We start from the raw sequence: 24,538 nt of genomic DNA, 5'->3' as shown, positions 1-24,538 counted from the left end.
GAAAACAAAGTGGTCTGCTGTGAATGGAGCTTTAGAGGAGTAGGACAGATTGCAGAATTAGTGTTTTGAGACTTGAGGCTAGGCCTTACAGGACATTTGTCCTCTGGATTACCTGCCTCCCAGGGCTTCATGTAAGGGAGGGGACAGCCGACCTTCTTTTTGGTAAACTGGCACAAGGGTGAGGGTAAGGGAGTTTATTTTTGGAAGCTGTATCTGATTAGGGCCCTTTTTGCCCTTTATCATTATGGAAGGCTCCAGTGACCCAAAGTGGTGAAGGCAAAGGCGGGGAGAAGCATATGTCCATGAGGCACCCAATAAGCGAAGTTCACATTGTGTTCGTGTACAGTTAAGGGTGGAAGGGGATGGAATCCATCGTCAGGATGATCATACTTGGGGGCGAGCAGTTTATCCTAGTCAGATTCAAGAGCTTTTGAGATCAAACTGTCACACTTTCTTTTATGAGCAGTTAAAGTCATAAAAATTTGTTTTCTGAAACCTGATTTCTAACAAAAACCAGAAGCAAGATCCTCCTTGAAGAAATGTATGCTGGCACTTCGCACATTTTGATTTTTATAAATAGCTTTTCAAATGTCTGTTTACAGAGCACTGGGATTAAGGAGGATCTTTTTTCATGCAATGTTGCTTTCAAATCCTTTCTGGAAAATAAGGGTCTCTGTGTTCTTCCCTCCTTTTCCTCTTCCCTCTGTCTTACTTCAGGAGATTGCTCTTGGTGGTTTTTTCTGTTACTTGAGAAAGTAAGTCTATATGTGTGAAATTCTTCAGGAAGGCCAGAGAGATTTTTTCTCAGTAGAATAAAATAGTATTAAATGGCATGCTAGTGTGTGTAGAATCAATTTCTGTTGAATTTATTGAGTTTTAGATGGTTATAATTGATGAGAGTGGTTCTGCCTTCTCCTCAAAAAGCTTAACTTTAGAGGTTAGGGAAGGATTTACACTTTATTTAAGGCAGGGTGAACAGCAGGAAAAGTCAATTTTAACGAACATCCTAATGAGCACTTTCAGAGATTGTTCGTGATTGGCAGCTGCGGTCGCCAGAGCGTGCTGCATTCTGCGTGAGCGCAGGTGTCGGAGTCCTGCCTACCTGGGTTTGCGGTCTGGCTCTGCCCCGGAGCTCAGGAGACTGGACCAGGCACTGAGCACCCTGGCACCTGTCTCGTCAGTGGAGATGGTGAATGGTCCTGAAATCATCGGTTTGTAGAGATGGAGTGAGGCTTGCATGAGATCTGGTAGTCAGCCCTCCCAGCCGTGCAGTGAGCCTCACGGAGCTCAGTCGATGCTGGAAGTGGAGGTTTGTGCCTGGGCGTCCCCTCAGCCCGGGACGTCTAGTCTCCCGGTAAGGTCACTTCGGACACCAGGAGGCCTATAACTTGCTTTGGGTGTTCTCGGGCCTGAAGTCACTGTGAGTTGTCTGCTCAGCTATCTCTAATTCTGTATTCATTATGACCAACCTCCTGCAGTCATGTTACTAAACACCCCATACACATCTTATTTGTGATTCCCAAGAATTCGGTAGGGTTGGTTTATTTAATGAACACTTACAGTGTTTACTGTTGTCCAGAAGTTGTTTTAGGTGCTTTAAAAATACAATTCATTTAGTTTTCATGATAACCCTATGGGGGCGGTAAAGGCAGATAGGTACTTTTCATGCTCCATTTTACAGGTGAGGGGGTTGAGGCAGGAGAGGTCGAGTCATGTGCCCGGCGGCACACAGGTCAGCCAGTGGGGTTCTGACTGAGACGGTCTCGTCCAGAGTCCCTGCTTCCCTGACGCACTGTGCTCTTGTGTAAGAGCTGGGATTCCATCCACATCGTTGGGCTCCGGGCACCTCCACGCCTCAGGCAGGCTGCCCTGCTGCATCTTTTCACAGAGTCCTCGTTTCAAATTCTGCTGTAAAATGATCTCCTTCTATCTTTAGTTAGAAGTCTAAAATAAACCATGCCACTTTGTTTTCTTTTTTTCTCACTTTAATAAATGACCTCTTTCCACTGCTTGTGAAGTGCTGGAGAGCGAGAGCCCAGTGTCCTTGTTCACACCGACTGCTCGGGGCTGTCGGCTCCCCCAGTCTGAAGCACAGCAGTGTGAGACCAAATGAGAGAATGCCCGGCTGTTTGGGCTCAGTTGCTTAGCTGCTGTCTGCAAGCTAGTGCGGCCCAGTCCACCTTACCTCTGGGGAGTGCTTGAAATCCTGCAAAGCCCCATCACTTCTATTATGCTGTTTGTACCCCAGAACGTATTTGGCATATGGAAAAAAGCCAGGGATAGCTTTACTTTTCGGATGAAAAGAGTGAAGTAGTTAAAATCAGTTATAAAGGTAGCAGGAAACAGAGAGGCTGGGGGAGATGTGGGTCCTTGGCTGAGTTTGGCAGAGAACTCGCTGTGAGCATTCGTTCTTGGAACAGAGGTCGGCGGGCTTCGGGAAAGCCACTTTTGGCAGAAAAAGCACCACCCGTGTATTTTTTAAAAGCTGGTGTGTCATGACTATGGGGTCCCATTGAACAGAATTCTCTTCCTACTCCTGAAACTTACCCCTCAACTTCCAGAGCAACACCTTAGGCCTGAGAAGAGGTAACCCTAATATTGAAGTGACTTGGTGGAGCAACACCTTAGGCCTGAGAAGAGGTAACCCTAATATTGAAGTGACTTGGTGGAGCAACACCTTAGGCCTGAGAAGAGGTAACCCTAATATTGAAGTGACTTGGTGGAGCAGGAGGCAGGGACCCTCTGTCAGTTTTTGTGTCTGTGGAGCTACCGGGGAGAGGGCTCGCCCATGATCCTGTCACCCTCTCTGTGTCAGGCTTCAGGAGGGTGACCTGGTGAGGGGGTTGGTGTTTAAGGGATGGGTGGGCTGCCTGGCAAGTCCCAGGCAGTTGGGGTTCAACGGGCAGGTACCCATGAGCCCAGTGGCCTTCACCTGTTGACCAGGAGTGGCAGTGGTGGTAGGAACAACTCACCGTTTGAAAAGACACAGGAAAAATGATCTCTGTGCTCCAGAATTCTCTGAGACATGTTTGTCAGAGGGACTGGAAGCTTTTATGGAAAGTGTTTTTCCACAAAAGTATTGTGTTTTTTTTTGGTTTTTTTTTTCTGAAAATAAATCATCACTTTTTCCTGAACAACAACAAAAAAGCTCACTCTGCAGTTGTCTAAGTCAGGAGTTCATGTCCTTCGCACAGGAGTCGTATAGAAAGAGTTCCAGTTGCCCAAAATGGTCAGTCTGCAAAGCTGCCAGTTACACTGGGCAGGTGGTCACTGTGCTCCACCGAGGAGCAGAGCTGCTGTCAGTGAGCCACAGCTCCTCTTCTGTGTGGCCCTGTGCTTGTGTCCCAGAAGGGGACCCGGAGGTATGGCCACAGCCATGCAGAGCTGCGCGTGGTGAAGGGCGCAGGGCAGCACGGATGTGACTTGTTGAATTCCTTCAGGAGACAGTTAGGATTTAACATCGTCTGTGGTTATTTCTCGGCTTCTGGAGAAGCAGCCGGAGGTGGGAGCCCATTCTGAACCCCCCCCCCCAGCCCCTTCATGCAGGCTTCCTCAGACAGGCAGAGGGGCTGGCAGAACATCTTGTAGAACGTGGAACTGACTTTGCTTTTCCTAGCTGTTCCAAAGGCTACAAACACCACGAGGCTGCAAATATGTGGGGCTGTACACTCCAGCCTGTGTTTCTCCGTCCTTCTCCAGGTGCTCAGGGCACGCGGAGGCCCCTCGGGGGTTCTGCCAGCTGCCGAGGGCGTCTGGGTTTCCCAGCACAGTCCAGCGATTCACAGCGTAGCAGGCTGGGCAGGCTCGGGAGCAGAGCGCGCCCTGGGCTGTGCTCACTCGGGCAGCGACAGAACAGGCTGTTTTCCCCTTCGAACGCAGACAAGGGGGTGAGGTGGCTAGCACTCGGTGTCTCGCTGCCAGCTGGAAGCTTGGCCTGCAGATGTCGATTGTTTATCTGTGGGTTTGATGTATGTGTTTTCTCTCCTAGGACAGGGCAGGGGCATGGTGGGGCTGGGACGGAGAGCAAGAAACAAAAAACTTCAATTGGTGAGGAAGACAGGGAAGCCGGCAGGGAAGAACGGGCTTTCCTTCACTGCTGAGAGTGAGGACGTCCCATGTCTTTTTTTTTTTTTTTTTTTTAAATTTATTTGACAGAGAGAGAGAGAGCCAGCGAGAGAGGGAACACAAGCAGGGGGAGTGGGAGAGGAAGAGGCAGGCTCCCAGTGAAGCAGGGAGCCCGATGCGGGGCGCGATCCCAGGACCCTGGGATCACGCCCTGAGCTGAAGGCAAACGCCCAACGACTGAGCCACCCAGGCGCCCCAAGGACGTCCCTTGTCAAAGCTAGCCCCAGCTCCTGAGTTCTCTTCAGGGCCTCGCTGAGCAGCTGCTGGAGCGCCCAGCAGGGAAAACAGGTTTCAGCAGCAGACATGGTCTTTGCCTGGAGGTGCTTTACCAGAGGGGGAGCGGACAGCTGTGAGACAACTCTACAGAAGCATTAATTCGACACCATGAGTGAGCCAGGAATACCGTGGAAACCGGAGAGCTTGCTGGCCGAGGGAGCTTTCGTAGGAGAGTTGCCAGATGGGATGTTACTGTGAAGATGGAGACGGAGAGAGCAGAGAAGTGAGGGACTTTTGTACGAGCGTGCCCCACACACCACAGCTACCTTCCAGGGTAGCTGCTGTTTCTTCTCTTAGTCCCTGATGTGCTGGTTGTGTCAGCTGGACAGGCTGAGGAGTTGTTCCACCCCTTTGCTCTCCCTCGTAGTTTGAAGGACAAAGGGACCGGAAGTGTGCGAAATTCACTGCAGTAGGCTTTGTGCTCGCTGGGTATATACTGTGTGAGGGTGGGAGCCAGGCCCACTACTTCTTTTGAATTTCACAAATATCATATATTTATTCATTTTGAACAGCTGTGTTCAGATATAACTCACATACCACACAGTTTACCCGTTTAAAGTGTACGGTTCAGAGGTGCCTAGGTGGCTCAGTCAGTTAACCGTCTGACTCATGGTTTCAGCTCAGGTCGTGATGTCAGGGTTGTGAGATTGAGCCCCGAGTCAGGCTCCCCGCTCAAGGGGGGAGTCTGCTCAAGATTGTTTTCCTCTGCCCCTCCCCCACAGGCACGTGCACGTGCGCCCGCATGCTGTATCTCTAAAATAAATAAATCTTAAAAAAAATAAAGTGTACAATTCAGTGGTTTTTAGTATATTCACGAGTTGTGTCACCATAACCACAGTTTCAGAACAACCATAATTTTAGAACATGTTCACCACCACAGAAAGAAACCCTTTGCCCACTCATGGTTGTTCCCTATCCTTCCCGCTCCCCTCCCCCTTCCCCGCCCTGGGTAACCACTAATCTGCTTTCTGCCTCTATAATTTGCCTGTTCTGGCGATTCCCGTATAAATAGACTCTTTGACTTAGCGCAGCGTTTTCCGAGTTCATCTGTGCTGTGGCGTGTGTCAGTACTCCACTCCTTTTCAAGGCCGAGTAATACTCCATCATATAGACACCCCGCATTTTGTTTATCCATTCATTAGTTGATGGGCATTTGGGTTGTTCCTACTTTTTTGGCTGTTATGAATAATGTTATCACAAACATTTGTGTCAAGCTTTTGTGTGGGTGTGTACTTCATTTCTCTTGTTCCTATACCTAAGTGGGGAATTATGGATCATGGTAAATCCTTATTTAAGGTTTAACTGCCAGATTATTTTCCATAGGGCCATGCCGTATTAACATTCCATCCAGCAGTGTTGAGGCATCTCATTGCTTCACATCCTCATCCAGACATGTGAGGTCTCTCTTTTTGATTGTAGGTATTCTGTGGGGTGTGAAGGGGGATCTCCTAGTGGTTTGATTTCATTTCCCTAATAACTCATGATGTTGAGCATCTTTTCTTGTGCTTATTAGCTATTTGTGTGTCTGGAGAAATGTGTATCCGGATCCTTTGCCCATCTTTAGTTGGATTATTTCGTTTTTTTATTATTGAGTTGTAAGAATTCTTTATATATTCTCAATACCAGACTCTTATCAGATACATGGTCTGCAAATATTTTTTTTTCCATTCTGGGACTTGTCTTTTCACTTTCTTGATAGTGTCTGTTGATGCACAAAAGATTTTAATTTTGATGAAGTCTGATTTATCTGTTTTTTATCACTCTGCTTTTGGTGTTGTATTTAAGAAACCAGTGTCCAGCCCAAGATCATGGGGATTTTCTCCTGTATTTTCTTCCGTGAGTTTCATGTGTTAGCTGTTAAATTGAGGTCCTTAATGCATTTTGAGTTAATTTTTGTGTATGATGTGAGGAAAGGGCCCAACTTCATCTTTCTGCATGTGGAGCTGTCCCAGCAGCATTTGTTGAAAAGATTATTCTTTCCTCATTGAATTATCATAGTACCCCTTTTGAAAATCAATTCACCATAAATATGTGGGTTTATTTGACTCTCAACTCTTTCCTGTTGGTCTCTATGTCTAGAATCAGTATTTTGAAAGCTCAGGTGATTCCATGTGCAGGCAGGGTTAGAACCATCTGGCTAGGGTAGGGAGTTCGGATGGTTCATCTGGGAGGCAGTAGGACACAGGGTTGCTGGATACTTCATTACAGATTTGCAGACCATCTGTTCTTAACTAAACCAGTGTTCCCAAACTTGCCTGATTAAGAATCGCCAGGGAGGGGTGCCTGGGTGGCTCAGTTGGTGAAACATCTGCCTTCGGCTCAGGTCATGATCCCAGGGTCCTGGGATCGAGCCCCGCATCAGACTCAGTGAGGAGCCTGCTTCTCCCTCTCCCTCTGCCTGCCACTCCCCCTGCTTGTGCTCGCTTTCTCTCTCTCTCTGTCAAATAAATAAATAAATAAAATCTTAAAAAAAAAAAAGAATCACCAGGGATCCTTGTTAATAATAGATTTCTGTCCCCTGTGCACTGGGGAGATGGGGCCTGTAAGGGGTGGGGAGGGGCCGTTTTTGTGTTGGCCTGTGCTTCCGGCTCTACCATGTGGACCCTTGCTCCCTACTAGTTGTTAGTTGAATAGGACCTTCAGGAATCTGTGTGTTTAATGAACTCTCCAGGTGAGTCTTACAGTTGGGCCAGCTGGGGAGATGCTGAATCTGCTAGGGCACACCAGTAGAAGCCTGCTTACCTGTACCATGGTCCTTCCATAGAGTTGCTGTTTCCAAGGTACTGTTGGGGTGAAGCCATCATTCTGTCTTAAAGGAGATGACAAGAAACAGCTCTATGAAACTCCTTGTCACGTTTACTGTGAGCTCATCCCTGGCCACCTTGTTTAATATGGCCTGCCATATACATACAGATACTGTTATACCCATATTTCTTCCCACCCCCCTGCCTTGTGTACTTTATTTAAATTTCCATAGTACTTTTAAAGAGTATTTAACTTGTCTGCCCCAGTAGATTGACAATTTCATGAGAGAAGGGATTTTTTTGTTGACTGCAACATCCCCAGCACAACATCCCCAGTGCTTGGTACATAGTACGCACTCAGTAAATGTGTGTAAATGGAAAGGTTTTATTGAGGTTGAGGAGTGGAGAGAGAGACTTCTCTGTTTTGGCATCTGCTTGCTTTGACTTCGTGATTCTGTGAGTCACGGGAGTACATGTTTCTCTGCATGAGCTGCTCAGAGACTAATGCTGTATTTATGTCCAGTCGAACATGCGTGGGGCCAGATGACTTATGTGTCGTGTACTAACCTCGGACCTTTAAAAACCTATTTAGTTTATTTAGTTTATCTTGTTGTATTGTGTGCGTCTCTATAGGCTGTCCAAATCAGCTTTGGAAAATGGCAGGCTGTGAATAAATACTATTTAATGAGCTTTGATTGAGAAGTTCTTAATTTTAGATATTCTTGATCTGTGAAAGTAAAGGCTTGGGTTCTAGGTGGGGGAAGGAGAACTTTTTTTGAAAATAGAATTCCTTTTTCACTCCTCCCTCGTTTTTTGTTTTTTTGTTTTTTCCTTTTTAGGATAGAGTTTTTGCGGCATTTGAAGAGCTTTTTCCAGATTATGTTTAAAATTGAAACCAAGCCATGTGGTGAAGAACTCAAGGGTGGGGATAAAGTGCTGATGACCTGTGTTGGCATTGGTTTCTCCAACCTTAGCAAGACCCTCAAGTGATACTCTCACCAGATAAGGCCCCAACGCCTACAAACAAAGCAGAAGCTGCTGCGGACACCCAAAGGGACCAAGTCCAAATTCATCCAGGACAGGACATGCTCTTACATTAAGGTTTTCTTAATTTTCCATTAAAAAAAATCAGAATTTTTAAATAGAAGACATCTCTGTATCATGTGGTTTCTAGCCATTTCTGCAGTGGCACTGACATTCCTCAGGAGGCCCAGTCATGACGACCGCTCCCGTGGCTCACCTGGATGAAGAGTGTGCCTTCAGGACACAGTTGTGCTGCTAGCACAGCCTCACACCTGCATCCCTGGGCTTCTGTCGTGTGGAGTCTGTTACCGTTCCTCCTGTGAGGACTGACCGCTTTGAGCCCCCTCGGTTTCTCTATAGGGATTAAAGGAGATAATATGGGGTGGAGTGCACTGCTCCACACGTGTCAGAATTGGTATATGAAGCCCATTTGTCCCTCGTCTTCTGAATGGACTGACATCTTGGGGGCAGGTGCTGCCCCCCGTCTGGCTCATCGTATGTGTATGTGGGGCGAGGAGTGCCTGGGGAGGGCAGGGGTCAATTAAAGTTATTGGATATTTTCTCTATCTAAGCTGTGCGGTACATTTTCTTATTTTATCCTCATGGTAGCTCTGCGATGTAGATTCTATTATATTCTTAAGAAAATTCACAAAGGGTATTTTATCCCTTTGAAATTTATAATGGGAAGACATTAGAGCTCCTGATTTAAAGTGCTGCATGTATTAGTGTCAGAGTCTGGAATTGGACCCTACTTGCAAGCTGCTAAGTCAGATTATTACTGCTCCGTGGACGCTAGCGGAAGACCTGCGGATCTTGGGTCAGAGACAGAGACCTTTGTTACCTGGAGCACAGGGAGCAGCATGAGCTTCATGTTTGTATCGGTTTCCCCTGTGGCCCAAGTCCCACAGTGATGACGTGGGGCGGGGCGGGGTGGGGGCAGGCGCGGGCAGGGAGATGCCAGGCATGCAGTGGGTTTGCATCACGGCTAAGGAGTCTGCACGCCCCAGGACTCCACCTCTTCCAGTAAGCCTGCTCTTTTCTTCCAGATGGGGACATTACTGCTTCCCTCAGAACTGCTTGCTGTGAACACCATTAGGGGAAAGGGCCCAGGGAAAGGCCTCCTGAGCAAGAACGTGCAGGAGCACTCAGCCCATGGTGGGTCGCCCCTGCCTAATAGAATCTACATTTGGGATGTGTATGGGGCTGCAGTTGGTAGGAAGGGAAAGATCTGATTTGTTCTACAAGGATTCCAAATGGTATTCTCCACCTGGGGACAGTGGGTGGTTTGAAGTAAGGAAAGGTCTTTGCCTCCTTAATCTTCTTTGTACCCTTTTCTTTTTCGGGAAAAGGGGACCAGAGGAAATCTGCGCTGTCATGACTGGGGGTGTGGGAGGATGTAGAGATGTAAGCCTAACATTGCGGAGAACCAGGCCCTTTTGAACATGGCATTCCACTTACTGGGGGCTTTACATAGCTATTAGCTTTGTGTTATGCATAAGAAATGAACACAAACTGAGCAGCTGAGAACAATACCCATGGATCATCTCACAGTTCTCTAGGTTGGGGGTTCTGGTGGGCTTGGCTGGATTCTCTGCTTAGAGTGTCACAAGGCTGATGTCAGGGTTTCAGCTGGGCTGGGCTCTGGCAAAGAATGAGCTTCTAGCTCATTCATGTTGTTGGCAGAATTCAGGTTCTAGGTCTGGAATTCCTATTTCTGGCTGGCTGTCAGCTGGGGACATCTTTCAGCTTAGAGAGGTGGCCTGCATTCCTTGTAGCTTGGTTCCCTCTGTCTTCAAGCCAGCAGTGGTACATTGAATCCTGTTGCATCCAATCTTTCTCACCCTTTGACTTTGACTTTCTTGTGGTCCCAGCTGAGGAAGACTCATCGCTTTAATTGCTTTTAACGGACTCCTGTCTTACCTGGATCATCTCTCTATTTTAAGGTCCCCTGATCACAACAGTACCTAAGTTTGTGTATGAATAGCCAGGGGCCAGGAATCTTGGACGGCCATCTGAGAATTCTGCCTGCCACACATGCTGCTGTCTTATTTACTACTGCTGATGTTTGAACCCAGATCTGCCCGTGATTAAGTTCGAACTAAGGGGCCACGTTGCTTTGGACACGACAGATACTGTCCTCAGGGGCTTTCTATCTGTTGTAGCAAGCCCTGGAAATGGTATTGTTGGTCAGTGTAGGGTGGCATGTGGACTCTAGGCAGATCATTGCAAACAGTAGAAGGGGTGTGTGCTGCTCTCTGCTGTGAATACAGGAGGGTTTAGTGTTTCCAGCCCTCCTTCTGGCAGAGCTGCTTCTGCAATGGGAATATCTGGTAGTGGTGAAGATATTGCTAAAGGAGGAGAAATGTAATATTTATTTATACGGTGCCCTCCCAGCCCCTTCTCAAGTGCTCTAGAGAAGCAATACCATTCGCTAGGCACAAGCCATTCTATGCAGGTGGCTGGTCTGTCTTTGTCATTGGGCCCCTCCAGTTTCTGCCTTGTTCTTAGATTCGCTCCTGGTTGCTCCACCTGCCCCTGGAGTAGTTTGAGGAGAGATTCTAGCATTTTAGGCTTGGTTTTCTACCTTGATTTTTCTTTTTTTTCTTTCTTTTCTTTTTTTAAGATTTTATTTATTTGACAGAGAGAGAGTGAGCACAAGTAGGGACAGAGAGAGAGGGAGAAGCAGGCTCCCTGCCGAGCGGGGAGCCCGATATGGGGTTCAATCTCAGGACCCTGGGCTCGTGACCTGAGCTGAAGTTAGACGCTTAATGACTGAGCCACCCAGGCACCCCTCTACCTTGGTTTTTCTTTTCTTTTCTTTTCTTTTTTTTAAAAAGATTTTATTTATTTATTTGAAAGAGAGACAGCCAGCGAGAGAGGGAACACAAGCAGGGGGAATGGGAGAGGAAGAAGCAGGCTCCCAGGGGAGGAGCCTGATGTAGGGCTCGATCCCAGAACGTTGGGATCACATCCTGAGCCAAAGGCAGACGCTTAACGACTGAGCCACCCAGGCGTCCCTCTACCTTGGTTTTTTTGTTCCTTGTCTGTCGGACAGAAACAGACCATTCTGAATTCAGTGAGGCTAGTGATTTTTTTTTAAGGGCATATGCACCTGTTACCTTGGTGGAGTTCATGGTAGAACATTGCCTTTGCCTGTCACCTACCTGCTTCTGTCTTTCAACACCCTTCAACTACGTTCTATGTAAACACCAGCCAGACTCTTTGATCATAATTACTTTACCGTATTCCTCAAGACAGTTGATAAGGGCTGGGAGGAAGCCAGGATATTGCAGCATACCATACTGATGGGGAAAGAGCAACAGGAGGCCCTGTGGAAATCCAAATTGCCCTCATAGGCCAGCTAAATCTCATGGTTGGTGTGTTTTTAATCTTTTCTGATAAAAAGCGGTGAAGGACATCACTGATTGCAGACCCAACAAGAAAACCCAAAAGCTTAAGTTGCGTCATGGTGCCTGTCTTCTCACTGTGATGGGACAACAAAATCCCATGAAGTGGCCATTTCCTGCTAGGTCTTCTGTTTTGGGGGCCTCCTCAGTGAGGCCCATGCTGGCAGATAGTTTTATGCTGAGTGGAACCTTCGGAAATAGGCAGGATGGAGTAGAGGAGCCTGGAAGAAGTGGATAAGATCAAAGGTAGATGGAGAGAAGGAAACACCAGGGAAATAAGGAATTCCCATGGGTTGGCCATGCCCAAGGTGGGGATAGGACTCACCTGGGTGAGGTCAGGACCAAGGCAGGCTGATGAAATGGATTTACTGGGGGCTTTGGTCATGGTGTGAGGATGAGGATGTGGGGCTCTGTTGGCTTTGCCTGTTGGTGTTTTGTTGGAGAGGTTTGGATGTACCAGTGTGGGCAGTGTCAGCCAGTCTGTGATGAACAGGCAAGCAGCGCCACAGGCCGAATGCCCCGCCCACATCTCCATTGTTCTCACCAGACTCCAGGGTGGATGAGAAGCAGCTTGTGCTCAGTCAGAGTGTCCATGGTCAGACCACCCTGGCCTGTTCTTCAGAAGGACTAATGGTTAATGGGAATGTCAGTAGGCAAGCGGGGTCTTTTTGGACTGGAGTTGACTGGGTCTAAGAGGCCATTTGAGTGGAATAATTTATCAGTCTTTGGCATCTTACAGAGGCCAAGGCACATCACTCCTTTTCTCAAACACGTAAAAGCTTTCGTTTTGTCCAGGGCTGCGTGGGTCTGGGGCTGCTCTAATTCTTCGTCATATTTGGTTCACACCTGTCAGGTAGTCTGACACCAAGCCTGAGCACAGGCTTTGGGTCAGCCCTGTTGACCAGACCAGGTCAGAGTGTTGGCGGACGGGCTGCTCCCTCTCTTCCTGCTCCTTTGATGCCGGTGCTTGTGGATGTGGATCCTGCTGTGCTGAGACCCTTCCGTTGGGTCTGCAGGGGAGGTGATGGTAATCTCAGGAGGTAAGTGTGGCACAGCTTGCGTTCTAGTTAGCTTGGCTGCTGACAGCTGTTATGACGTTAAGTAATTTACCTCCCCACACTTGGGTTTCCTCTGTGGAATTGAGGTCGATGTGTGCGATGGTGCCAAAAAAAATCAGAAAGATGCTCACCATTGCCTGCTTGTCCTGCCAACCCTCCCGCATTCTCCTATATGTTTATTTGGGGCAGCAAGTAGGTTAGTTGGCGTGAGTTTTTGTTTTTGTTTTTGTTTTATAAATATCAAGATATTTTCCCTGAGGTCTCAGGACACTCTGTTCCTATTTCCTCACCATTCCCAACTTTCTAAAGAGCTTTGCACCTAAAAATATTCAGATTGATTAATTTGTTAATAATTTCTGCTACCATTTGGGAAATGTTACATTCAAGCCTATGAATTTCTAGAAATCAGAGGCCAGCTCAAAGACAAAGGATAAGGAACCAGTCCAGCAAGGAGACACCTGGCAACTTTGTGAGTCTACTCCTTGAATACTGTGTCACCACGGCCATGAGAATGGTTAGCATTGCTGTGGACTCACTGGTGTCCATTTGGGCTACTGGTCTTGGGAACAGATGATGCCCTAAGGAAGGGTTATGGTAGAACATCCTGAAGCTCTTCATAGGTCTTCAAGGAAAGACATTGGTGGGGACCGTATATTTTCAAATGGTGCCTGGCGTGCTACATTGGAGGGATCCAACTTCAGGTTGTGACAGCTTACCTCAGGCTGTTTTAAATGCTGAGTTAACTTGGTTCTGGACCTTCTGCATACTCCTGTCTCAGTCTCATGCTGTTTTGACCTTCCTGCTATTTTATCTGTTAGGCAATTAAAGACCTCTTGCCTAAGATCTGTAAGCTTTGAAGAACCAGTGGAAATGTTTGCAAAATACCAGGAAAAAAAAAAATCCTGGCTCCAAATTATGCAAGAAAAGAGCAAAAATTATTAAATATCCACAAAATGAAATGTTTCCTTGCTTAATTGTTAAAATATTAAGAACAATGTAGATGAAAGTTTGTTTCTTCACAAGCATTTCTAAGCACACACGACTGCCAAAGAGCCATAGTTAATCATCTATTAAGTGAGTTGCTGGCCCCCTAAGCAATTTAAAAGAAAGACAAAATTATGAAAAGCTTCAGAAATTTAGGATGTGGCTACATTTTAATATGTGTGGTTTGATAATGCTGTCCCTAAGAGGCCTAGAAAGTAAAAAGTTGTGAGAGCCCTCCCCTGTCCCTGTGCCACCTCCTCAGACTGAAAGCCTCAGCAGTTCCTGAGGGGGTCCCCGCCCCATGTGCACCCCCAGCTACATGTTTTTGTAGACCCCGGGGGCCTTCTCTGTCTTGGCACTCACCACACGCTGTCAGTTGTTACTGAATTGTCCCCCCGTCAACCTGTGATGGGATGGAGTGAGTTCGTCTTTTAAGGTTTGATATGGCTATGATTTTAAAGTTATTTTTGAAAGCCTTTATTTTTAAAAATATTTTATTTGAGAGAGAGAGAGGGAGATCATAAGCAGTGGGGAGGGGTGGAGGGTGAAGCAGACTCCCCACTGAGCAGGGAGCCCAATGCAGCGCTTGATCCCCAGATGCTTAACCGACTGAGCCACCCAGGTGCCCTGAAAGTCTTTATTTCTTAAAAAGAGTAATTCAGTAATATCTGAAGAAAGCTTTTGGTTTCTCGAGTTTCAGTAGAGCTTTGGGCAAATAACACAGAAGGAGGAAAGAGTCCTGTGTGAACTCTATCTGTGTCAGGTGATGTGTGGCTCGGGGCGGGATCTGCACCGGAGGCTTATTTTCTCACCTGCAGTCTACCACCTACCCTAGTATGGAGAGGATTTCTTAAACATAATGGTTATGTACTAAATGCTAGCTGTTTGGTCCCTGGTGAAGGTTCAAAGCAGGCTTCAGCCTAGCAGGTTCAACTTCAGCATGAGTCACAGGGCTTATCTTTAACATCTAGTACGTGGCTGTGCTCGGCTAAAAGGCCAGAGATGAGATGATGGCACCTGCATGGGCTTGGGGTCAAACTGCCCCATGACAGATGTTGGAGTTAAAAAGAGGGCCTGCAGGCATCTCCATGAAGTTCACCTTGTTCCAGTGCGGAGCGCTAGGACCTGTCCAGTCAGGGTGAACTGAAAAGGCGAGCTCTGCTTCAGAGCTGTTGGATCCTAGAGCTACCATGTGTACCAGACCCACTGGAGGAACTGCGAGGTCATTAGAATTCAGCTCCCATCTCAGCCTGTTTTCTTCAGTGTTGTCCTCCTCCTGCAGGCATTCTCTTGAATATTCTGTTTTCTCAGCAATCATGGTGGACAGAGAGACTGCCTCTGCCCAATACTTAAAAAAAAAAAAAAAAATCCCCCAGAGTTGTGTCTCCCTCTGCTGACTACAGAATGCTTTGATTGACAGATATGGTCCCACTGTAGCACTTTCCAGAGCACGCTCTACGGTACACTAGTACCATGAGATGCTTCCCCTGGAAAGGATTATTAGAGGTGTAGACATCGCGCTCTAATCTCCAGCTCAGGTTTGGAGCATCACAATGTGCGTTAATTTAGCAAAGGCTCTGTGAAGTCCTGCAGTTGAAACTGTCATTGTTCAGCCTCCCACTTTTCAAACCGACTTGGCCACAGGACTCTCCATACCTGCCAAAAAAAAAAAAAAAAAGTATTACACATAGTGCTTTTATTCTGCAGATCATACTTTGGGCATTCCTGGTCTTCTGGTATTTTTTTAGAAATTTTTTTAGGATTTATTTTTTAGGAAAAGATCAACTCTTCCATTCTTGATTGGAGTATTTGTGAGAAGCTGAGCAGTTTGGGGAACCTGGTGGGAAATCCAGAGTCATGTCTAACCCTTGCCCCAGCTTTACTGGGGAGGGATATGGGACAATCCCACACACGGGAGCTTCAAAGCAGCGGCCACCAGCCCCACGCATCCCTGTACCATCTTTTCTTTTTATCTGGTCTTCAAAGAATTAGAAGGGTCAGGTATGGGGATAGGCGGGATTTTTTTTTCCCCATCATGTCATAATTACGGTGTTCTTAGTTTCTTGAACTTTGCATTGACAGTTCTTTACTTTTTGGCTCAGAACCTTAACATGGCAGTAGATCCCATGAGCTCTCAGGAAGAAGAGGTCAGAAGATGTGCGTAGAAGTTCTACTCATTAGGTGTCCAGGGAGAGTGCCAGAGCCTTATGGCTGATTAGCCCAAGTCTCGGTAATAGGTTGGGGCGTGGGGGGGAACAATAGAGAAGTGGTTGGTGGTACTCTTAGGTCAGCTTAAGCCCCCAACATCTAGATTTTCAAAGAACTCTGATGGGGGCATCACCTACCAGCAGATGGAAGATAGTGTTTTTGAGGCAGTGGACCTAGGAATGGGGAGAAAGCTTGGGCTTTTTAAGTGGGCTTATAAAAGGAGGCTCTTTAAAAAAGATAGAAAAGATAAAAGGAGACTCTTGCACTTAAAACAAGCCCCTGCCAGCCCTGCTCCTCTGCTAATGGGCTTTCCAGGAAAGAGCCTGCCTGGGTATTCCCTGAGGGTCTTCTCTAAAATGTAGAATTTCATGGGTGCTTTCTAAAGCAGCTGATCCTGTACTTCAATGATAAACTTTTGCAGCTCCTGACAACCTGAGTGGGTGCTGTTTGCAGTCCTGAGTTTTGTCTTTTGGGAGTTGAGAAGGTGAAAGCAGCAAAGGGTCGTCAGAGCCCTGAATTTGATCCAGAGTGGGAGGTAGCGAAGAGAACTTGAACTTCCTGTCCACTTACCTGAAGAAGAGTGCAAAGGGAAGTGGAAGACAGCCTATCCTCAGGCTGAAGGAGCCTATAGCAAGCGCTTCTTAACAATACCAAGAAAGCAGCTTTGGCAGAACCAGGGGCGCTATGGGGAGAACGGCAGTGGGTGGGCGGCCCCGGTGACTCAGGGGCTGTCCTACTTGTCTTACCCGTTTGTCAGGAGGACTGAGAACACTAAACACATAATATGACTGGCGCAGTCCTGTGCGACTCTTTCCAAATGTTAAGCACTACTGCTATTATGAATAATACACAGATTCATTGTGTAAAGCATTACTGAATTCATTCTTTTTAAAAAAGATTTTGTTTATTCATTTTGAGAGAGAGGGGGCATGCATGCGCATGCGCGTGAGTCGGGCGGTGGGGTGGGGGAGGGGCAGAGGGAGACCAAAAAGGAGAGAGAATCCCCAGCAGACTCCTCACAGACTCGAGCCTGACTTGGGGCCGGATCCCAAGACCTGGATTGACCCGAGCTAAAACTGAGAGTCCTACGCTCAGCTGACCGAGCCCCCAGGTGTCCCTACTGAATTCATTCTCGTTCCATTTAATACTTCTCAACCAACAGAGTCTATCGTAGAGAAACGGGTATGTGAAAATTTTAGATGTTTGAAAGAGCTGAGGTTCCCATATTTTCTTGAAAAGGCTGGAGTGACTGTTACATTGTGTAATTACGTTCTCCTTAGTAGTGGTCTCCTGAGAGTTACCTACTTTGGTCGTGTGATCATTCTGGAATGTTCTGGAATGTTTGCTTGTGTCAGGGTAGGTGAGGAGAGAGAGAAGTGGGGGAGACTGGAGGTCAGTTCAGTTATTGGGCCATTTTCAGTTGTCATTCAAACAGGTGAAGGTCTATTTGGCATCACTGATCTGGTTGGTACTGAAATGTTGTCCGAGCTGAGCCTCCTCACTTTGAGACCAGGTGGTACTTTCTTCCGTCAGGATGTTTTCCTCCACAAAGCCTCAGCCTTCCACGGTGGCAAGTGTTCAGATTGGCCTTGTTTTGCAATTGTCACTGCCATACGGATTTCTACACTTCCTCAAACTTACATCGGCCTGACAGGACTTATATTCAGACGTGTAGAAGTTGTGAGACGTCCTCAGGGCCACACAGTGAGCGGAGAGATGGAACATGCACACACAACTTGTGGTTCCTAGCTCTGAACCATGATGTACGGGTGTCTCTTGCAGGCCGTACGTTAGTGCTCTTTGAAATGAGTATTATTTAAATATTTGTTTAGTATTTATTTAGAGATGAGTAGATGAGCCTTCTGTGAGGGGAGGGCAGAAAAGGAGCACCCCAGATTTCCACATCTCAGTGAAACTAGAGCCCAGCTTTATCATCTTTGTTGACTTAGGAAGTCATACTAACCAGGATGTTTTGTGTTTCCTGAGTGTAAGTGACTGAAAACAATCAGACTTAAGCAAAAATGGGGATGTATTGACTCATTTAAAGGAAAAGGCCAGGGCTACATCTCACTTTGGGCTTAGCTGGGTCCTGAGGCTTAACCGACGTCATCAAGACTCACCACCTTTGTCCCATATCTCTGGTCCTTCTCCTGCCCTGTTCCCTAGCAGGATCTCCCCACTGATGGTAGCAAGAGGCTGTCAGGAGTTCTTGGCTGCCCAACAGAAAGAGTCCAACAGTTCTCAAAAGTATCCCCAAAGAGTTGAGTATCATGGAATTAACTTTGGTCATTTGCCAAAACAGTAATCAATTACTATAACCAGAGGGATTGGTTGCTGTGATTGGCCATGCTTGGGTCACATGCCAACACCTAGAGCCTGGAGGAGTCCCACTACCAAACCACATGCACTGAATGTGGGGAGGTGGTTCCCCGAGGAAACTATAATTTCTTGTGCCAAAAGACAAGGAAGTGGATGCTGGGCAGACCAAGCCAACAGACACGTACTCTAGAAATGTCCTTATGTACCCCTAGCACCCTGCTGTTAATCCAAATACTGCTTTAAACAACATTCAGGCCGCTCCCCGAGCAGAGTGCTGATTACAATTTTCCCTATTTCATTACATTATAGGTTGGTTCCCCAGGCACCTTCCCAACTGGCTCCCTCTTACTCTAGCTCTGTCTTCACCAGGTGAGTAGGTAGGAGAGCAGGGAGACTCAGCCCAGGACAGAGTTCAGACCAGAACCTGGCTCTACACTTCTGGCTGTGGGGCCAGTAAGCACTGCTGAGCCTGCCACTTGGCTCCTGGGCTTGCCCAGGAGCCCAGCGTTGCTCGTCCCACAGCCCACCTGGGTCCCACTGGGACTGAGATTGGTATGGGTTGTAGCTGGACCGAGAGATCCCCAGACTTAGGATTGAAGGCAGTGTGGCCCGAGGAATTCACAGCCTGCTTACGGCTCTGCGGGGGTGTGCCAGTGTGGCTACAGCGGTACACTCCGTCTAGCATTGCACATACATATATTGATTTAGGTAAAAGAGCGTGCTTTGGAGTCCCCCAAGAGAAACCATCTAGAAGGAAACACTAGGTGGTTAACAGGAGTAGCCTCGGCATGTGAGATTGGGGAGGGGATGTTCATTTTTTGCTTTATGTATTTTCTGTTGTTAGAGTGGTTTAAGAGTGGCTTAAGGGGGCGGGGCTCTGAGCTGCGGGGGGGAATAGGAGGGTATCTTGGGGTAATTGGTCTTGATCGCAAGGTTTGAGGAAGACTGGCAAAATACCTCTGATGGGGAACTGGGTGGGAGATGGGGGTTGGAAAAAAGACTCAGGATCCAAACACAAGGTTGCCACACACCCAGAAAAGTAAAGGTCTTCAGAGGATAAGGACTTTTTCCTCCCAGTAGCGCCGACCCTGCTAGTCAGTGGTACTTAGTACACTGGATCTGCCGCTGTCAGCGCCCCAGTGAGCGGTGGGCATGGTGATCACTGCCCTACCAGCTGGCCTCCCTTCTGGGCAATTTTGCAGGGCACAGTAGAAAAATAATGACTAAACCAGCCACACCTAGATGTTGACCTCAAAGATAATTGCCCAGCTTATTAGTTAGGCTTTATTCCAAATGACTTTAGACTCTTTCCTGTCATCAAATATGTCCTGAAAGGATTTGCAGTTGCTGAGAACGTCTAGAATAATAAAGTATAAATTCTAAAGGCAACATAGAGCTTCCTAAACATGTATTACAAAGAGTTTCTCTGTTGAAATAAGGTTATCGCCTTCCCAGGTGATTACTTGAAAGAAGATGCTGTTGATTTGCATAAGCAGGGATGCCCTTCACACCACTGACCTGAGAGTGTCTCGTGGCCCCAGTTTTACTTGGAATTCCCCTTCTTGCTTTTCTCTCCCTCTGCTGATTGCTTCGCAGAAGGGGCCTGGGTCTGTCCCCGCCTTTACTTTGTTTTTTCTTTTTCTCTTGCACTAAGTGAAATCTACAGTGACCTGACTGACCATGGCCATGGATGTACACTTCTGAATCATTCCTACCTGGACGCTGTAGTTCTAGGCCACTAGAGACACTGATGATTCTGGGCTGCTGCGTTTTTTTCTTAGAGGATCTGCAAGAAAAAAAGATAGTGAAGGGGATAAAATGGAGTCATTTTTTTCTTTCCTATTTCCTGTTTCCTTTAGAAAAGTGCAATAGAGATGTACCTGGCGTAAGATGAGGCTCTAAACCATCAAGGGATGGGCATTAGAAGGAGATGCCCAGAGGGACAGGGATGGGGCACAGGAGTATGGAAGAACGCTGGGGACAGAGCATCTGGGCAAGAACTCTACCATGTGTTGCCCTGGGGTCTTTTGACTGAACTTCCACTGGGCTTACAGCAATGTTGGCATGTGGTGTGGTGTGGGAGTGTGTTGTCCTTAAGGATAATTCCGGTCTCAAGGTTTGACACATTAAGTGCTATATCCAAAGCTGAAAGCAATGCAAAAACACCAAAAACCAAACCAAAACAAAACCCCCAACAAACCCAACAGCTCCAAACCCGGGATTTCATTTCTGCCCTCTGTGACAATCTCCACTGAAGAACCGTCGGCGGCGGTCTTGGATGCACTAACCTTTCTTAAGCTGGGGAGGAATTTGACGTGTGATCCTATTCCACATATTCCCTAGATCCAGAGACCCAGAGATTTCTAGAAGCTGAGAGCTCAGGTAGGGCTTGAGATGAATGAAGGGAAGAGTGGGGCGGTAGACAGGATGCTGAGGCAGGGGCAGGGCAAGGGGTAGGGCGAGGGGAGGAGGGACGAAGCTGCTGGTCGCCTGCAGTGCCTGGGGGAGGCTTGCATCATACAGAGAAGCCTGACCTCGATTCACTTGCCTGTGGAATTACGGTCACTAAAACCTGTGTGGATAAAGGATACGAACAGTTTGCTCTACTCCTTGGCACCAACTTCACCTGAACATTAAATCAATAAATGCCGATTTAATGGAGCTATTGCTGGGAATCAAGTATCTGACATCTAGGAATTTTTTTTTTTTTCCTAAAACCACAACTCGCTCCTTGTTGCTCTTTAGGTTATTCTTTGTCCATAGGAAAGTGGCTCCCCATCCCCTCTCCTTCCTCACCATTTGACAAGGCCTGAAAAAGCACTCAGCAGCTCCTCCCACAATTAGCAGACGGCCAGGAGTGTCCAGGTCGAAACATCCTCCCAGCAGACAGAGTGAGGAGTTGGTGAATGAGAAAGGAGATTATGGTCTTTTCGGAAGAAATACTCTAGAGGAGAAGGTATTTGGGTAACAGTTACCAGCTCATATTCTGAATCTCTCTTGCAGCTTGTTGAGACTCCCTTGTTAGCAGGACCGCATGGCTCTTACTTAGCCTGCGTGCCTTTCGTCCCGTGCTGTGCTAAGTCATCCCCATCTTCTGTGAGTTTTCTGCAGAGCACAGGTAGCCAAGCTGGGGTCTTCTGTGTGTCCCTCCTTGGGATGGAGATGCCAGGCTCTGTGCGTGCTTTGCTTCTCATCCAGCCCCCCGGCTCCCTCCCTTTTTTGTGCCCTGGGTTGGCTGTCCAGAGGTAGTGTTGGGTTGTGGGGCTGGCTGTTGGGAAAAGAGAAGGAGGGTCCCACGTTCTTCAGGATGGTTAGCATACACGCTGCCCGGACATAGGCTGGGAATGGGGCCTCGGGTGCCAGCCGTGGGGCGCCTGTCTTGCCGAGGGCTCTGCCGAGGCATGTGATTCTCACTGTCTCCCTCTCCCACCTTGCAGCGAGTCGTGAATGCCACTTCCTCAGATGTTTGAGTCCTTTGGAAACTGGGCTCTGAACTCAGTTCCATTGGGGTTGACTACGGCCACCCTATCAGAGTTTCCATCTAGGTCTCCAGTTACCCTAGAGCAGGAAGAAAGCAAACTGAAAGGGAAGTAGTGGAGTAGGAAGGTGGTCTAAGGACAGTTGTTCCGACCTAAAAAAAGTTACAACCCTCTTACCAGGCAGCGAAGGTAGCACCGTCTGTACCAGCAACCATCACCAAACCATGAAGTGCTCTGGAGGCTTTAGCAGTGGCCTAGGCTGCTGGGTGGCTTCAAATAACAGGAATTTCTTCACTCACAGCTCTGGAGGCTAGAAGTCCAAAATCAAGGTGTCGGCAGATTTGGTCCCTTCTGAGGAAGAATCCCTTCCAGATGCCTCTGTCCTTGCTCTGGTGGTCCTAGGCGTTCCCTGCTTGTAGATGCTTCCTCTGTCTTCACATGGTGTTGTCCCTGGGTCTCTGTCTTCGTGTGGCTATCTTCCTGTGGCTATCTTCATGTAGGGACACCAGTCACGTTGAATGACAGACCCACCTGACTGCTGTATGACTTCATCTTGACCAATCCCATCTTCAATAATCATATTTCCAAATAAGCTCACATTCTGAGGTACTGGAGGAGGACTTTAACACAGCTCCTTCTTGAGGTGGAGGAGATACAATTCAATCCATAGGAGAGACCAAAGGCTGAAGAACGTGCAGCGGGTGGACCTGGAGGAGTTGTGGGGGTTACTTGGAAGCCCCTGCCAAAGCAGTGGTCTTGTCAATTCTACAGGGACCGCTCTCTAAACTCTGAGACTTTATAAAATCCCGTATTTGTATATATTGTTCCATCATGGGGATTTTTGGTGGCAAGTAATACAAATGAACTTATATAAGCCAGGGCCGTTTTGGTTGCAGGGGATAGAAGCCCAATTCAGCTGGGTTAAACAAAGATAAAAAAGAAATCTATTGGCTGACATAACCAGACCATCTAAGAATGGATCTGGCTTTAGGCAGGATGGAATCTGAGGCTTCATGTCTTCAGAGGTGTCTCTGTCTTGGTCTCTCTCTCTCTTCCTCTTCTTCCTGGCAAGCTCTCTTCACAAAGAGGGTAAAATGATGGCTGAGTGTCCCAAGCTCACATTGTCTCAGTTTAGCTACCTTAGCAAAAAAAGGACTTATTTCCAGCTCCCCGTATCAGTTCTAGGGAAGACACTGATTGGCCTTGCTTGGGTCAGGTGCCCATACACAAGCCAATCATGTGGCCAGGGAAATAGGGTGCCCAAATCCACCTGCCTGGATTATGTGCCCACCCTTGCAAGGAATGTCCATGGTGGGTTGTCCTACTAGAACCTCATGAAAATTGGGGCAGGGATTTCTCAGGGAAATCTAAAGATGGGAGTGGGGAAACACAGTATTAGACACTATAGCACTCCCCTCCACTGTGTAAGTCAAGTCAGTTTAAAGAAAAAAGGGGGAATTTGTTATAAGGATGCAAGGCAGGCTTCCAGCTGGGCCTCTGGAGAGAACCTGAAGCCATCGGGGCGCAGGCAACTTCTTACTGCTGAGATGCTACATTCTTCTCTCTCTGAAACCCCCCTTTCTTTGCTTCTTAGTCTACCCTGTGGGAAGAAAGTGGTTTCCCTACATCCTCCCAGTTTTTAATCTCCTTCATTCAAGGAACTAGACCAGTTTAAAATTCGCAGGCAAGAAATCAGTCATGCTCAGTGTATCAACAGTGTTTTTTTTGTTTTGTTTTTTTTATTGCTGGGAAGTATTTCATTGTATGAATATATCCTTTCACCAGTTGATGGATGTTGACATCGTTTCCAATTTGGGGCCATTATAAGAATAGCTGCTTAACCTACTTTTTAACAAAATCCCGGGTAATTCTGATGCAAGTAGACCACATTTTGAGAAACATTGCTCTAAGGCTGAAAACTAAAGCATGAAAAGGTCAAGTAAATTTCCAAAGCCACATAACCCAGAAGACTCTGATGTCAGAAGGTGGATTCAGGAGCTCATGCTCTTCCTTCCTTCCTAGTAGACCGAGGCATAGCAGTGTGAAGATTTAGCCAAAGACCTTCAGGACTAAAATGGAGCTCTTCCATGACAGTCAGAGGAGGGCCTTGAAAACAAGTCATACATTTCAGTTACCAGTTGCTGCATAACAAAACATCCCCAACTTTGGCTTGCACAACAATTATTTCTTGCAATCATGTGGCAGGGCTGGGTGGTTCTTCTGTAGGTCTTGCCCAGGCTCTCTCATGAGGCAGCATTCAGCTGGCTGGTCCCCTGCATGCTGGACTCAGCTGGGATGCCCGGGACAGCTGGGCTTCTCTCTCCATGATCTTTCATTCTCAAGGAGTCTGGACCAGACTTCCCTCCATGACAGTGGCTGTATTCCAAGAGAGAAAGCTGCAGTGCCCAAGCCCTTATCTGGTCTCCACTTGTGTTATGTTTGCTAATGTCCACTGGCCAAAAACAAGTCACATGATTAAGAGGAGAGAAAATTAAAAACTAAAATGAAGACAGACATGATGGAGAATATGAACACATGCTGTTCAATAAACAAACTCTGTGTCTGTTCTTTCAGCCAATTTTTACTTTTGCTACGTGCTGTGCAAAGGACTGGAGCTGTGTTTCTCAAAATGTGGGTCACCAGAGCATGTGGAATACCTAGGTAGATGGTTAGAAATGGCTGAGAGGGGTGTCTGAGTAGATGGGCCTAAGACACTGCCCCTGGTTTCATGGTCTTCCCCGTAACCTACAGAGGGATCTAGAAGTCACTGCCCACCCCAGTGGGGGAGGGTAGCAGATACATATGCCCTAACCATACTCTCCTGCCCTTATTACTCCAGTTATAGGACAGAGCCTCTGACTGCTAGCATCTGGACGTTCTGCCTGAGAGCTAGAGAGGGAGCAGTCTTCAACCAA

At 47.3% G+C, this 24,538-nt stretch overlaps 2 protein-coding genes across 3 annotated transcripts in view; both read left to right on the top strand.

The window, feature by feature from the left end:
• Nucleotides 1-8,734, top strand: part of RCL1 (RNA terminal phosphate cyclase like 1) — a 57,546-nt gene extending 48,812 nt beyond the window's left edge. For both annotated transcript variants that reach the window (XM_026519243.4, XM_048218367.2), the window contains one exon: nucleotides 7,985-8,734. In XM_026519243.4, the coding sequence (XP_026375028.1) occupies nucleotides 7,985-8,135 (151 nt within the window). In that variant the 3' untranslated portion in view covers nucleotides 8,136-8,734. The remainder of the gene's footprint in view (nucleotides 1-7,984) is intronic.
• JAK2 (Janus kinase 2) overlaps nucleotides 1-24,538 on the top strand; it is a 267,922-nt gene that overhangs the window by 1,670 nt on the left and 241,714 nt on the right. The gene's annotated exons all lie outside the window — the stretch shown is intronic.

The sequence above is a fragment of the Ursus arctos genome, unplaced genomic scaffold (assembly GCF_023065955.2).
Source record: "Ursus arctos isolate Adak ecotype North America unplaced genomic scaffold, UrsArc2.0 scaffold_33, whole genome shotgun sequence".
Lineage (NCBI taxonomy): Eukaryota > Metazoa > Chordata > Mammalia > Carnivora > Ursidae > Ursus > Ursus arctos.
This window is presented reverse-complemented; position numbering and strand designations above follow the sequence as displayed.